General features: G+C 46.2%; 1 protein-coding gene and 1 pseudogene across 1 annotated transcript; both read left to right on the forward strand.

Moving 5' to 3' along the window:
- Positions 1–3,492: 3,492 nt before the first annotated feature.
- LOC125540344 lies at positions 3,493–4,348 on the forward strand (annotated as a pseudogene).
- Positions 4,349–4,534: 186 nt separating this feature from the next.
- Positions 4,535–12,254, forward strand: LOC125538407 (cationic peroxidase SPC4-like). Its single transcript, XM_048701661.1, has 4 exons — positions 4,535–4,828; positions 4,917–5,102; positions 5,321–5,545; positions 11,931–12,254. The coding sequence occupies exons 1-4, from the start codon at positions 4,535–4,537 to the stop codon at positions 12,252–12,254; spliced, it is 1,029 nt and encodes a 342-aa protein (XP_048557618.1).
- Positions 12,255–13,689: the final 1,435 nt, after the last annotated feature.

The raw sequence follows: 13,689 nt of genomic DNA on the forward strand, positions 1-13,689 counted from the left end.
CTTCAGTGCCGGGCCTGGCGTCATTGCAAGGGAGCAAAGTCGGGCAGGCTGTGCCATGGTTGAAAAGGCACCCAAAGAGGAGAAGGAAGAAGCTGGTGACAGATCGGGCAACTTTGGTGGTGAGCAAATCCGATTCGATCCACTTTGCGTCTTTGAAGGCTACTTCCATGACAAAGACGACAAGGCCAAGAACAAGGGCAAGGACAAGGACATGCAGGAAAATATATGGTGCACCGAAGTTTGTGGTGCTACCGATACACCGAACTCACGTTGTGCTTTTAAAATGTTCAAGAAATTCTGAAAATAAAATTTAGCACACTCACACAACATTAATGTAGATAGTCACAAAATTTCAAGTCAAAATTCGAAGCATAACTCTAAAAACAAAAATGACAAATTCAACACTGAATAGTACTACATACCATAACTTGGGCTTTTGATTGCCCACTATCACACTGATATTAAATTTGTCATTTTTGTATTTCAAAACATATTTCAAAATTTTATACGAAATATTAGAAAATTATATGTTGATATTGTGTTAACATGTTAGATTTTTTAATATATTTTTTTAAATATTGTATGGTATCCAGTGCCTTGGATATATTCCCAAGATCTGTGGGTCAGTCAAAGCTAATATACGGAGCAGATAAAAACAAACTAAACTATATTATTGTTAAATGAAGCTGCTGATGGTAGCTTTGCCTAGCCCTGCCATGTGTCCCGTCTGCATGCACGTTTTCCCATGCATGCACCTACCCAAATATTCCACCGAAAATGCTAGACCTATGAAAGAGGATACGTAAGGTTACGAGACGTTCCAAACTAATCTTAAACATCTCCCCCTGATTTTTAGGGGGTGGGCCCCTCATCCCCTAAACGCCAATCTAATTCTGCCACGTTGACTGGTACGGAAACTTAAGTAGATCTTTTATGTAGGTGTAGCATTGCTCATATTCCACCCACCGACAGACTTGCATGCAAGCCTGCATGTAAAACAATGGAGATGGCCATATATGGGGCAATGTGCATGGACGCCGTACGCAGCTCCATGTTCGGTCCGGCCACGTACACATGTTGATAATTGGCGCCAGCATCTGTAGCAGTACTAGCGGGGTGCGGCGTAGATTTACTAGTATTGATGGCACTATCAAAACGTCTATTGGAATTGATAGGTCACCCGCACAACGTTTACGAGTTGGAAGATCTTGAGGAAGCTCACTATTCTTATATTAGTAAGATGTCAACGAATGTAAGAAGAGTGTACAAGATCGACTTCTCATTATGGAATATGAAGAAGTATACTCTTCAGAAAGTTGTGTTAAGCTATGTAGATGGGTTGAGTAGCATGGAAGAAGCGCTGATCGGAATGTTGTTAAACAACCCCTTTTACTATCAGGATAAAGGGTGGGATGCGTCATGGGAGTATGTCCCAGAGATAGGAGAAATCTCTCGGGTGCTATTTCACGTTTACTTGAGGGCGCAATTTGACTCGAAGATATGGAAGGCATATCCAGGAGTTAGTTACTCACGGTTGGGTAGCGAAGTGATTATAGTAATCAAGGATGAAACATATATCGATCTGGAATCATTGTTAGAAGATGTAGGTATTCCTGGGAAAATCGACTATCTCGATGAGGAGAATAGTACAACCCCTTGTCTGGTTTGTACCCCACATGAAAGAAAAGTCATCGTTTTAGCGGATGGGTGTATTGAAGTGGAGAACAACGAGGATTATCTGTGATAGAAGGCTTCGTTACAATCCTAGCTATGCCATAGGGGTAAATAGCAATGTCGCACGTGTTTTTGCTGTTGTTAGATCCACGACATAGATCTAAAAGATGGCTCCACATGCACAGAGGGTGGTATACCACTTCGTAAATAGAAGAAAGAATGGGAAGATTTGAGACGAACCACATTTCCAAGAGATTGATGTCTACTCCGTGTCCTGTAACCTCGAATCTAGTGGAAAAAGAAAAAGCTTGTTCCACTTCAACGCTGTTATCTGCATCGGGCGATACTCCTTCAACGAGAGTGAGTCGCTTAACACGGAACCACTTTCAGAAGCTTTATTGAGTTCGAGTTTTGATAGTTGCGAAGATCCGAGTTCGGCTACTTACGAAGAAGGGGAGACTACCCTATTCCTACCCCCACAGACAGACTAGCTAAGCGTGGTAGTTGAGTGAACAGGCTATCAAGAGATTTATGCCCTCTATCTGATAGTGGTAAATAGAAGCCGTAGGAATTTCCCCATCTATATACATTCGAACCGCTCTTCGTCATATTTCACTCTTCTAGAGGATAAAATACAACGATTTACTCACCCTATTCAAACAGTACCTAAACATGGAAGAGAGAGTCGACGATGCCTTCCCGTCAACATCCTGCAGCAATCGGCATAACGTCAAACAAGTGTTGTCGATTTGGCAGCGCTCGCTCGTAGGAAGCAAAAACGATCGCGTGCCTCATCCTTTGTCATGACTCTATTCCTAGGTCAAGGGCAAAACGAACCCTATGAGGACATAAGCACAAACCGACTTACCTGGGAGTGTATAAAACCGGGCCCCCGTTTTACACCATAACTCGAGTACCCGATAAATGGAAGGGATAACCTTCCTATGTCAGATGGAGTGTATAGATGACGAATATTGAACATCATAACCACGAATAGGAATGAAACGGCAATAGCTCCTATATGAACTACTGGGGAGATCATAGCGGAGAAGTCGAGACCTAACAAAATAAGTAAACCAGAAGTGTCGCAAAAGACTAGGATGGGAAACAAAACGGAATGTACCGGATTTTTAGCACGTACAACCATCAAACCAGAGACCAAAGCAGGGCTCGACAAAACAGAAAGTATCATGGTACGTCGTCCTCCCTTGAAATGGAACTTGAATGCTGGAGCAAGAAGACGCATTCAAGTCGATCTATTACAACCAGAGCGGTTGTTCGTATTTCATTTTCTTCTTCCAAGCCGACGCTCTTCTTATAAAAGAAAGCACTCATTGAATTACTTACTGAATCTCGTCTTTCTCTCGGCGCCGAGAATTTTTTACGTGTCCGGGTCGATCAGAGGTTCGGCTTGCTTCTCCCCCACCCTCGCCTATGAAATGGATAACCCTTGCTGCCATAGCAGCAGGATTTTAAGGGCTTCTGTTGAAGCGGAATAGGAGGAAGCCATGCATTCTTTCAAGAATCTCCAAACCCCCCCCCTTTACCTTCTCTTTCTATTCTATAAAAAGGCGAACATCTAATCTAGGCCCGGTCGCCTTTCTATGAAGGCGAGCAGCCCAGCCCCCTTGTTGAAATTTGGATATTAAGGAAGCCGTATTTCGCAATAGCAGCTCCGAGAAGCTGGGCTTAGGGTGCGCCTCCTGCGGTCGTTTCAGTGACTCAATTGGCTGGCTTCCCTCAGCTCAGACTGGTGTCGCCACCTCTCCCAGGACCGGAATGATTATCCCCGCCCGATGGGTCTACATTCATCCCTGAATGTCGTCGGGTACTCTTCACTTCCCCGCCATTCTTGTAACCGTCACCTGTAATCCGCGCAGGTGTGTCCGCACCCCCTAGAGTGGACGAGAAAGAAAGGATTTTTTCTCGGAGCAACCCCCCCAGGTTCCAGACCCAGGAGTTCACTTTCCCGTATGAGCATTCGGTACATATATAAGTCAGTGGAAGAGTCAAAGGGTCACCACTACTGAGGATCTCCCCCCTTATCTTAGAAGGGTCGTCTGAGGGTTCGCCGCGGTTCATTGCTGTGCTTACACACTAGGCTACCCTTCTCCGAAAGCTCCGCGGGACCACCTATCACTAGTCTTCGGCCGGAGGGGTTTATTGCACAAAAAGGCCGGGACGCGGGCTCCCGCAGAGGAAAGCCCAACGAATGTCAGATGCAAAGCCCCGCACCTCATTAAGATCATATTGGCATACTCTCCTAAAAAAAAAGAGCAGACCCCATTGAAGACGGGAGTGAGGTACAACAAGGCCATTTCCGTCCACCTTCTCACGGAGCCGTACGTGGACGTTACCGCTCATACAGCTCCCAGCCAGCAAGCAGTTAGCTTTCCTCTAGAAGTCATGGAAGTGTGGATAAATCGACAGAAGGTTTTTATTTCTTAAAAAATCGCCCTAACCGTCCTAAATATGGACGGAGAGCGGTCTCGAGTTTTTCGGGGTCCTCGAGATCGCATTTTAGGTCGAGTAGAGACGCTAGGGAGTCTGTGGGCTTCCCTTGGCATTTCAAGATGGCCTCTATCGTCTTTTCGAGAGCCTCCCGTTTGCCCGTCAAGGGGCATTTGACATCCAGAGACAAAAGCAGTCCCACACGAAACTGGGAATTTTCCCCAATGGAAACACAATGGTAGGACATCCTAAGGTAATTTTTGAAATGGGACATCCTAAGGTAGTGAAGGACTGAAGGTGGTAGTTCACTCAGCTATAAATAACGGCCGGCGTCTCCGTGGAGAAGCACTCACACTCCATCACTCACAACATAAACAAGTCACAGAGCTAGCTAGGGTAAAGGAACGTAATGGCATGGAAGGCATCGATGTTGGCCATGCTGGGCTTGGTTGCCGCGCTGCTGTCGTATCCGACAGCCCTGTCCATGGCGGAGGCGTCGTTGATCTCCATGCCAACGGAAGATGTTCACCGTGGTCATGCTCCGGTAGTGTTCCTAGCAGAAAGCCTCACCCCGGACTACTACGCCGACTCTTGCCCGGATGTGCGGGGCCTTGTGCGCTCCGCCGTGGGCGAAGCGCTCCAGAAGGATATCGCCCTCGCCGCCGGGCTCATCCGCCTCTTCTACCACGACTGCTTCCCTCAGGTGCACATACATACGTATATCTCAGCAAGTAATTAATGATATCTTGAACGAACAAGTTACAAGTATGTGTCCTGAGACGGATTCACAGGGCTGCGATGCGTCCATCCTTCTGGCGGGAGCAGAGAGTGAGCTACAGATGTGGCCGAACAGGTTTCTGCAGCGGGCTGCCGTGCAGCTCATCGAGGACATCCGCATCAAGGTGCACCATGCCTGCGGGCCCGTTGTCTCTTGCGCCGATATCATGGCGCTCGCAACCCATGATGCCGTACTCAAGGTAAACTGCACGATTTAACCATGTAAATACCATTATACATCGATATCATAATAGTATTTTTTTGGTGTAGTTGGCTACCATAAAACATCCTACATTTTCTTACAGAGCAAGTAGTAAAAATGATTAGAAAAGTATCTATATCTATTTAACTATTTTGATGTCGAGTGAGCTACGGTCTATCTGAATAACTATCTGCATGCATGCATGTATGTACGTAGTCCGGGGGCCAATCCTACCTCGTACCGCTCGGTCGCCTCGACAGCCTGGAACCCGCCCCACTGAGCACCGTCAGTGAGCTCCCGCTCCCCACCTTCAACATCTCCCAGCTCATCGAGGCCTTCGAGAGCCGCAGCCTCGACGTGACTGACCTCGTAGCGCTCTCCGGCGCGCACACCATCGGAGGGGCTCACTGCACCTCCTATGCCGACTGCTTTGCCGGAGAGGCCAACTCCAACTAAAATTCTGAAATTATCTTGGCCCATTCATGCACACATATGAGTGGAGTGAGTGAGGCTAAAGTTTAGTCCCACATTGAAAGTTGAGAGAGAGTTGCACCTTTTTATAAGGTGAACTCTTCTACCACTTGTATAAGCATGAGAAGAGGAGACCTACACGCGCGCTCCTCCTCCTCCACGCCTCATCACGACGCGCCGCGGGTTGCGGGATTGAGCCGAGCCGAGGACAGAGCTATGCACGTTGTCTATATTTTTGCTGCATGGGAAAATTAATGAGTCATTAATTAATAATTAACGGACACGTTAATTACTGAACCGTTTCCGATTCTTTTGGATCGTGACGACTCAGACGTGAGGTTTACTCCCACGACCTACCCGGCCCGCAATATATAGTCAGGCAGACGTCTACCCTAGCCGCCGCTTCGTATGATTTCTCATCACCATTCCAGATCATTGCGCCGTCAAGCTAGTCTTCTCCATCCCTCCTTTCGGTGTGCACCGCGAGAAGGGACATCAGGCCTCCGGAACCCCGCCTCTCGTTATCCTGTACGGGAGAGGGGCGATCAGGTTTTTGGGGAGCGCACTCGCGCGACTGCTAGCAGCGACGACTTCGCGAATGACGACTTCTTCCCCGACCTTGGAAACCTCATCCTCAACGACATGGGCGACAACATCAACGCCGGCGGTGCTGCACCCGCTGCACCGTATGTGATTCTATCCTTCCTGTTCGAGATCGTGGTAGAATTCATGTTTCTAGTATGTGCCCTAGATGTGATATGTTCATCTGCTATGCTAGTTCGCATGATTAGTTTAATCTCTGCTGCTGTGGTCATGATTTATATTCTGTTTATTCGGATTAAATCTCGTAGTAATTTGCTCATATTTCCAACAATCCAAAAACCTGATTATAGGCAATTTACTCCGAGTGGTTTTGCTGCGCATCTGAAACCGCCTGCCTTTAAGGGGGCGCAATATAAGAGGTGGCGCACGAGAGCAGTCCACTGGTTTCAGACCATGGGCTGCTATGATGCCACCAAGGGCAAGCCTGAGGGCGATCTTAATCCAGCACAGCTGGAAGCTTTTGAGAAAATCGATACCGTCTTTAAAGGCGCTCTTCTGAGTGTTCTTGATGACTCCATTGTGGATTCGTATATGTCGTTTGACAACGGCAAGGACATGTGGGCTGCGCTCGAGGCCAAGTTTGGTGCCTCGGACGCCAGCAGCGAGTTGTACGTCATGGAGCAATTCTATGACTACAAGATGACTGATGAGCGCCCTGTTGTACAGCAGGCTCATGAGATACAGTCGCTCGCAAAAGAATTTGAGTACTTCAAGTGTGTGTTACCGGACAAATTTGTTGCCGGAGGCATCATTGCCAAGCTTCCACCTTCGTGGAACAATTTTGCTACTTCACTGAAACACAAGAGACAGGAGTTTTCCGTTGCGGATCTCATTGGTACTCTTGATGTTAAAGAGAAGGCGAGAGCAAAGGACACACGTGCTCGAGTTGCTGAGGGAGGTTCTAGTGCCCACATGGTACAGAAGAAGAACTCCCAGCCCAACAAGCACAAAAACAATAAGAACAAAACTCAGGGCAAAGGCAAGTTTGATACAAAGAACAAGCCATCACATTCTACCAATTTCAAGAAGAATTCTCATAAGAAGGGGAAGGGACTTTGCCATGTCTGCGGTGATCCTAATCACTGGGCTCCAAAGTGTCCTAACCGCTTTGAGGAGCGCGAACATGAGAAGAGCGGCAAGTCCGCTAATGTTGTCATCGGTGATACTGATATGAAGGAATCAGGGTACGGTATTTTTCCTATCATCCTTTCAGTATTTTAATCCCCTGATTGATTAATTGACACCGGTGCCAATGTACATGTTTGTGCTGACGCCTCCATGTTTTCTTCTTACCAGGCAACAGGGACTTCACCCGTGCTGATGGGGAACGGGTCACATGCCATCGTTCAAGGTGTTGGTACGGTCGATCTGAAGTTTACTTCGGGGAAGACTGTGCGTCTGAAGAACGTTCATCATGTGTCGTCCATCAATAAAAATCTCGTTAGCGGTTCCCGTTTATGTTGAGATGGTTTTAAGTTGGTTTTCGAATCCAATAAAGTTGTAATTTCTAAGTGTGGACAATTTGTTGGAAAAGTCTATGAGTGCGGAGGCTTGTTCCGCCTATCTTTGTCAGATATTTGCACTAAAGTTATTAATAATGTTTGCCACAATAATGAGTCTGATATTTGGCATTCACGACTCTGTCATATTAACTTTGGTTGCAAGACGCGGTTAGCCAATAGGAATTTAATTCCGAAAATCTCTACTGTCAAAGGCTTCAAGTGCCAAGTATGTGTGCAAGCTAAGCAACCTCGCAAGTCCCATAAGACTGCAGAGGCAAGAGACTTGGCGCCACTAGAGCTTATACATTCTGATCTTTGTGAGATGAATGGCGTGTTGACAAAAGATGGAAAGAGATACTTCATGACGTTGATTGATGACTCCACTAGATATTGTTATGTGTATCTTCTGAAATCAAAAGATGAGGCTTTGTTTCTTTAAAAACTATAAAGCTGAAGCAGAGAACCAACTTGATCGAAAAATTAAACGGCTTAGGTCCGATCGTGGTGGAGAGTATTTTTCCAATGAATTTGATCTGTTTTGTGCGGAACATGGTATAATCCATGAGAGGACGCCTCCCTACTTACCCTAGTCAAATGGGGTAGCCGAAAGAAAGAACCGAACTCTAACTGATATGGTTAACACCATGTTAGACACTTCGGGTCTATCCAAGGAATGGTGGGGGGAGGCACTAATGACTGCGTGTCATGTCCTAAACCGAGTTCCCACAAAGCATAAGACCATGACTCCATTTGAGGAATGGGAAAGGAAAAGGTTGAAACTCTCTTACCTACGTACTTGGGGTTGTTTGGCGAAAGTCAATATACCAATTTTCAAGAAGCGCAAGCTTGGACCAAAAACCGTGGATTGTGTTCTTCTGGGCTATGCTTTTCATAGCATCGGCTATAGATTTCTGATAATAAAATCTAAGGTATCCGACATGCATGTTGGTACAATTATGGAATCAAATGATGCAACTTTCTTTGAGGACATATTTCCTATGAAGGATATGTCGAGTTTATCAAATCAGGAGATACCTACTCCATCTAGTGAGAAATTCACTGTAATTCCTGAACCCACCACTGCGATGGAACACGTTGAGAATCCTGTTAAGGGTAACAATGGAACTCCAGAGAGGAGTAAGAGACAGAGGACTGCAAAGTCTTTTGGTGATGATTTCATTGTGTACCTCGTGGATGACACACCCAGGACTATTTCAGAAGCCTATGTATCTCCTGATGCTGACTACTGGAAGGAAGCTGTACGTAGCGAGATGGATTCCATCTTAGCTAACGGTACCTGGGAGATCACTGACCGTCCATATGGGTGCAAACCTGTAGGATGTAAGTGGGTGTTCAAGAAGAAGCTTAGACCTGATGGTACGATTGAAAAGTATAAGGCAAGCTTGTGGCCAAGGGTTATACCCAGAAAGAAGGTGAAGACTTCTTTGATACTTACTCACCCGTGGCTAGACTGACCACAATTCGGGTGCTACTATCACTGGCTGCCTCACATGGTCTTCTCGTTCATCAAATGGACGTTAAGACGGCTTTCCTTAATGGAGAGTTGAAGGAGGAAATTTACATGGATCAGCCAGATGGTTTTGTAGTACCTGATCAGGAAGGAAAGGTGTGCAAGTTATTAAAGTCTTTATATGGCCTTAAACAAGCTCCTAAGGAGTGGCATGAGAAGTTCGAAAGAACATTAACTGCTGCCGGCTTTGTAGTAAACGATGGTGACAAGTGTGTGTACTATCGCTATGGTGGGGGCGAAGGAGTTATTCTTTATCTGTATGTCGATGACATATTGATCTTTGGAACCAAACTTGATTTAATCAAGGAGGTTAAGGATTTCTTATCTCGCTGTTTTGAGATGAAGGATCTAGGAATAGCTGATGTTATCTTAAACATCAAGCTGTTGAGAGATGAGAATGGTGGGATCACACTGCTTCAGTCTCATTATGTGGAAAAGGTCTTGAGTCGTTTTGGGTATAGCGACTGCACGCCTTCTCCAACTCCATATGATGCTCGTGTGTTGCTTCGAAAGAATCGACGGATTGCTAGAGATCAACTGAGGTATTCTCAGATTATTGGCTCGCTTACGTATTTGACGAGTGCCACGAGGCCTGACATCTCTTTTGCTGTGAGCAAATTGATTCGGTTTGTGTCAAAACCGGGAGATGATCATTGGCATGCGTTTGAGAGAGTTATGCGCTATTTGAAAGGCATCGCGAGCTATGGGATTCACTACACCGGGTATCCAAGGGTACTGGAGGGTTATAGTGACTCAAACTGGATATCTGATGCTGACGAGATTAAGGCCACAAGTGGTTATGTTTTTACACTTGGTGGTGGCGCTGTTTCCTGGAAGTCTTGCAAGCAGACCATCTTAACGAGGTCAACTATGGAAGCAGAACTCACAGCATTAGACACTGCCACTGTTGAAGCAGAGTGGCTTCGTGAACTCTTGATGGACTTACCTATGGTTGAAAAACCAATACCCCATATCCTGATAAACTGTAATAATCAAACTGTGATCGTCAAGATAAACAGTTCTACAATATGAAGTCCTCAAGGCATGTGAAGAGGAGACTAAAATCTGTCAGAAAATTGAGGAACTCCGGAGTTATTACGTTGGATTATATTCAAACATCGAAAAACTTGGCAGATCCCTTCACAAAAGGTCTATCACGTAATGTGATAGATAATGCATCGATGGAGATGGGTTTGAGACCCACCGCATGAGTTGTCCATAGTGGTAACCCACTCTATGTGATCAGAGATCCCGTGAAGTAGAAGTGGGAGACAAGCTGTTGGTCAGCTGGGAGGAGAGTATCCCTATATTAATTATCCCACTCCGTAAAGATGCAATACTCTCCTGATCTGCATGGCAGGTTGATAATTATCTTAATGTGTTCCAAGTGGCTTATTCGGGTAAGCAGAGATGTTGTCCTGCAGAACATCTTCTGAGGAACACACCTATATGAATTTGACTGTCAACGTCGCAGTATGTGAGAATTGGGTGTTCTCTAATAAATTCATGAAAGGCTCTGGAGTATGACGTATACGCTCCACCCGCGGGGAAGCCTTGCGGCAGCCCAGTATCGGTCAAGAATTTGTGTGAAACTAGTTTCACAGAAAACTTGTAGTTCAAGGCATAGTCCACTATTCAAGTTGTGATTTAGTGTAGCATAAATTTTTAAGTGGAAGTTCAACTTCACAGACTCCACTAAGCACCGATATATAAAACAATGTTTTGGAACTAAATGATGAGATGTGCCAATGAGACTTTGTGGGGGATTGTTGAAATTTTGCTAGTAGGCCTTTGGCCCAAAGCCGAACTAAAATTCTAAAATTCTCTTGGCCCATTCATGCACACATGTGAGTGGAGTGAGTGAGGCTAAAGTTTAGTCCCATATTGGAAGTTGAGAGAGAGTTGCACCTCTTTATAAGGTGAGCTCTTCTACCACTTGTATGAGCATGAGAAGAGGGGACCTACACGCGCGCTCCTCCTCCTCGCTCGCCTCGCCACGCCATGCCTCGTCACGACGTGACGCGACGCGACGCGGGATTGAGCCGAGCCGAGGACAGAGCTATGCACGTTGTCTATATTTTTGCTGCATGGGAAAATTAATGAGTCATTAATTAATAATTAACGGACGCGTTAATTACTGAACCGTTTCCGATTCTTTTGGATCGTGACGACTCGGACGTGGGGTTTACTCCCACGACCTACCCGGCCCGCAATATATAGTCAGGCAGACGTCTACCCTAGCTGCCGCTTCGTATGGTTTCTCATCACCGTTCCAGATCATTGCGCCGCCAAGCTAGCCTTCTCCATCCCTCCTTTCGGCGTGCATCGCGAAAAGGGACAGCAGGCCTCCGGAACCCCGCCTCTCGTGATCCTGTACGGGAGAGGGGCGATCAGGTTTTTGGGGAGCGCACTCGCGCGACTGCTGGCAGCGACGATTTCGCGAACGACGACTTCTTCCCCGACCTCGGCAACCTCATCCTCGACGACATGGGCGACAACATCAACGCCGGTGGTGCTGCACCCGCTGCACCGTATGTGATTCTATCCTTTCTGTTCGAGATCGTGGTAGAATTCATGTTTCTAGTATGTGCCCTAGATGTGATATGTTCATCTGCTATGCTAGTTCGCATGATTAGTTTAATCTCTGTTGTTGTGGTCATGATTTATATTCTGTTTATTTGAATTAAATCTCATAGTAATTTGCTCATATTTCCAACAGCTCCTGCACAACTGCACCACTGGCGACATAAGAGACAAGCAGGACCTCGACGTGACAACCCCGAACAAGTTCGACGACAAGTACTTTGGCAACCTGGAAGCGGGGAAGGGGGTGCTCAAGTCCGACATGCAGCTCCTCCATCACCCCCGCGCCATGGAGCTCGTCAAAGGCATCGCGGAAAACCAGTGGTGGTTCTGGAACCAGTTCGACACCTCCATCAGGAAGCTGGGGAAGCTGCAGGGGCCCCAAGGAAACGCCGGTGAGGTCCGCACCATCAGCTGCTCCGTGCCTAACCACAAGAGCAGAAACGTCGGTGAGGTCTGACCAGCTTGCGAGTTGGTCTAGATTATACTATCATATAGATGCATCGATCGTACGTTCACCGAAAGTTGTTTGTGTAATAAGGTCTAGCTTGTTGCTAGCTACGTACAGTACTACTATACTACTATGTACTATGTATGTACGTACGTACATTGTATCCATGTTGTTTACTATCATTGTTCGTATGCGTACTTGGTTATTTCCATCGTCTGATAAGATGCATGGATCTAATAATAACGGGTGTTTATTCTATCCAGACTCTTTTTTTTTCTTGAAAATTATTATATCAAGACTTTGTTGTGTGCAACAAGACATGAAGCTGACACCGCAGGCATTGCAGAGCATGATCAAAACACAAGATGTGGCAATTTCATGTCAAAACACATAATACGCAAGAAAATATTTGCTAAGTCATAGAACATATGTAAGGTATAATAATTAAGATCACCGTGTCATATAGCTGATATGGGTTTCTATTGTTCTCATATCTCTTTTCTCCTCCACAAGAAAAGCTTTTCTCATCCCGTCGGCGCCGCTGCCGGTCCGCCCCATCTCCCATGGTCTCTAGGCCATGGAGGTGTGGAGGATCTCGGCCCCTCGCTGGCAGGAGGGACCCTGGTCTCGTTCTTGTTAGGTTCAACATCTTGGTAGGGACTGTGTGGTGGTGGCGATATCCCTTAGTAGGAATAATGCCTCCTGCGTTTTATCCCCGTTCCGATGGTGCGCCTAGTATCGTCGGAGTGCGTGTGGACGTGTGTCTTTGTCGAATCTCGCAGAATTCGGCCGGTGCTGGTCTTCGATGGATCTGGTTGGATCCGGTGTTCGTTCGTCTTCGCTTGGGTGTTTACAGCTTTGATCCTTCTTATCTACGAATTTCTTCACGACGATGGATGCTACTCTGGTGCGCTGGTCCTATGGGGCCTTAGCACGACGACTTCCTGACTATGTACTACAAAAAGGTTTGCCCAGCTCCGGTGAGGGAGGGGCGATGACGGCAGCTTGCTCCAGTTCTTGTAGTCGTTGCTAGGTGGTCCATGGACATGATTGTAATTTCTATTACCTCTGTTGTTCTTTATACTGTCATGATTGAAGATGAATAGATTGGAAGTTTCTCGCAAAAAAAAGACTACAGTGTCATAATAGTTACACATGCCACCAATAATGCTATAGCATAAGAAGCTGATGGATGTTCAACAACTCCATTATCTAATTTTCTTTTTAAAAGGCATTATATTGTCTGCTATTTGCTTATTTTCCCATTGCTATCAACTAGAAATCTGTAATGTATCAAAATTTGTATGAGTTAAACAATGTTGGTTTATTATTGTCGGTGAGGACAATTAGCCACAAAGCCTCCGCTTTGCTCTCACAAGGGCGACTCAGGCAGCGTCTTGAAACCTAGCCGCCACCACCCCTCATCCTGGCCCATCTCCCCCTC

This window comes from Triticum urartu, chromosome 2 (assembly GCF_003073215.2).
Source record: "Triticum urartu cultivar G1812 chromosome 2, Tu2.1, whole genome shotgun sequence".
Taxonomy (NCBI): Eukaryota; Viridiplantae; Streptophyta; class Magnoliopsida; order Poales; family Poaceae; genus Triticum; species Triticum urartu.

Excerpts from the sequence above, each read along its gene's own strand:
- LOC125538407 (XM_048701661.1), top strand. The coding sequence starts at position 4,535 with ATGGCATGGAAGGCATCGATGTTGGCCATGCTGGGCTTGGTTGCCGCG. Across the intron at positions 5,103-5,320 it reads CCCATGATGCCGTACTCAAG|TCCGGGGGCCAATCCTACCT; the intron begins GTAAACTGCACG and ends GTATGTACGTAG. Across the intron at positions 5,546-11,930 it reads CCGACTGCTTTGCCGGAGAG|CTCCTGCACAACTGCACCAC; the intron begins GCCAACTCCAAC and ends TATTTCCAACAG.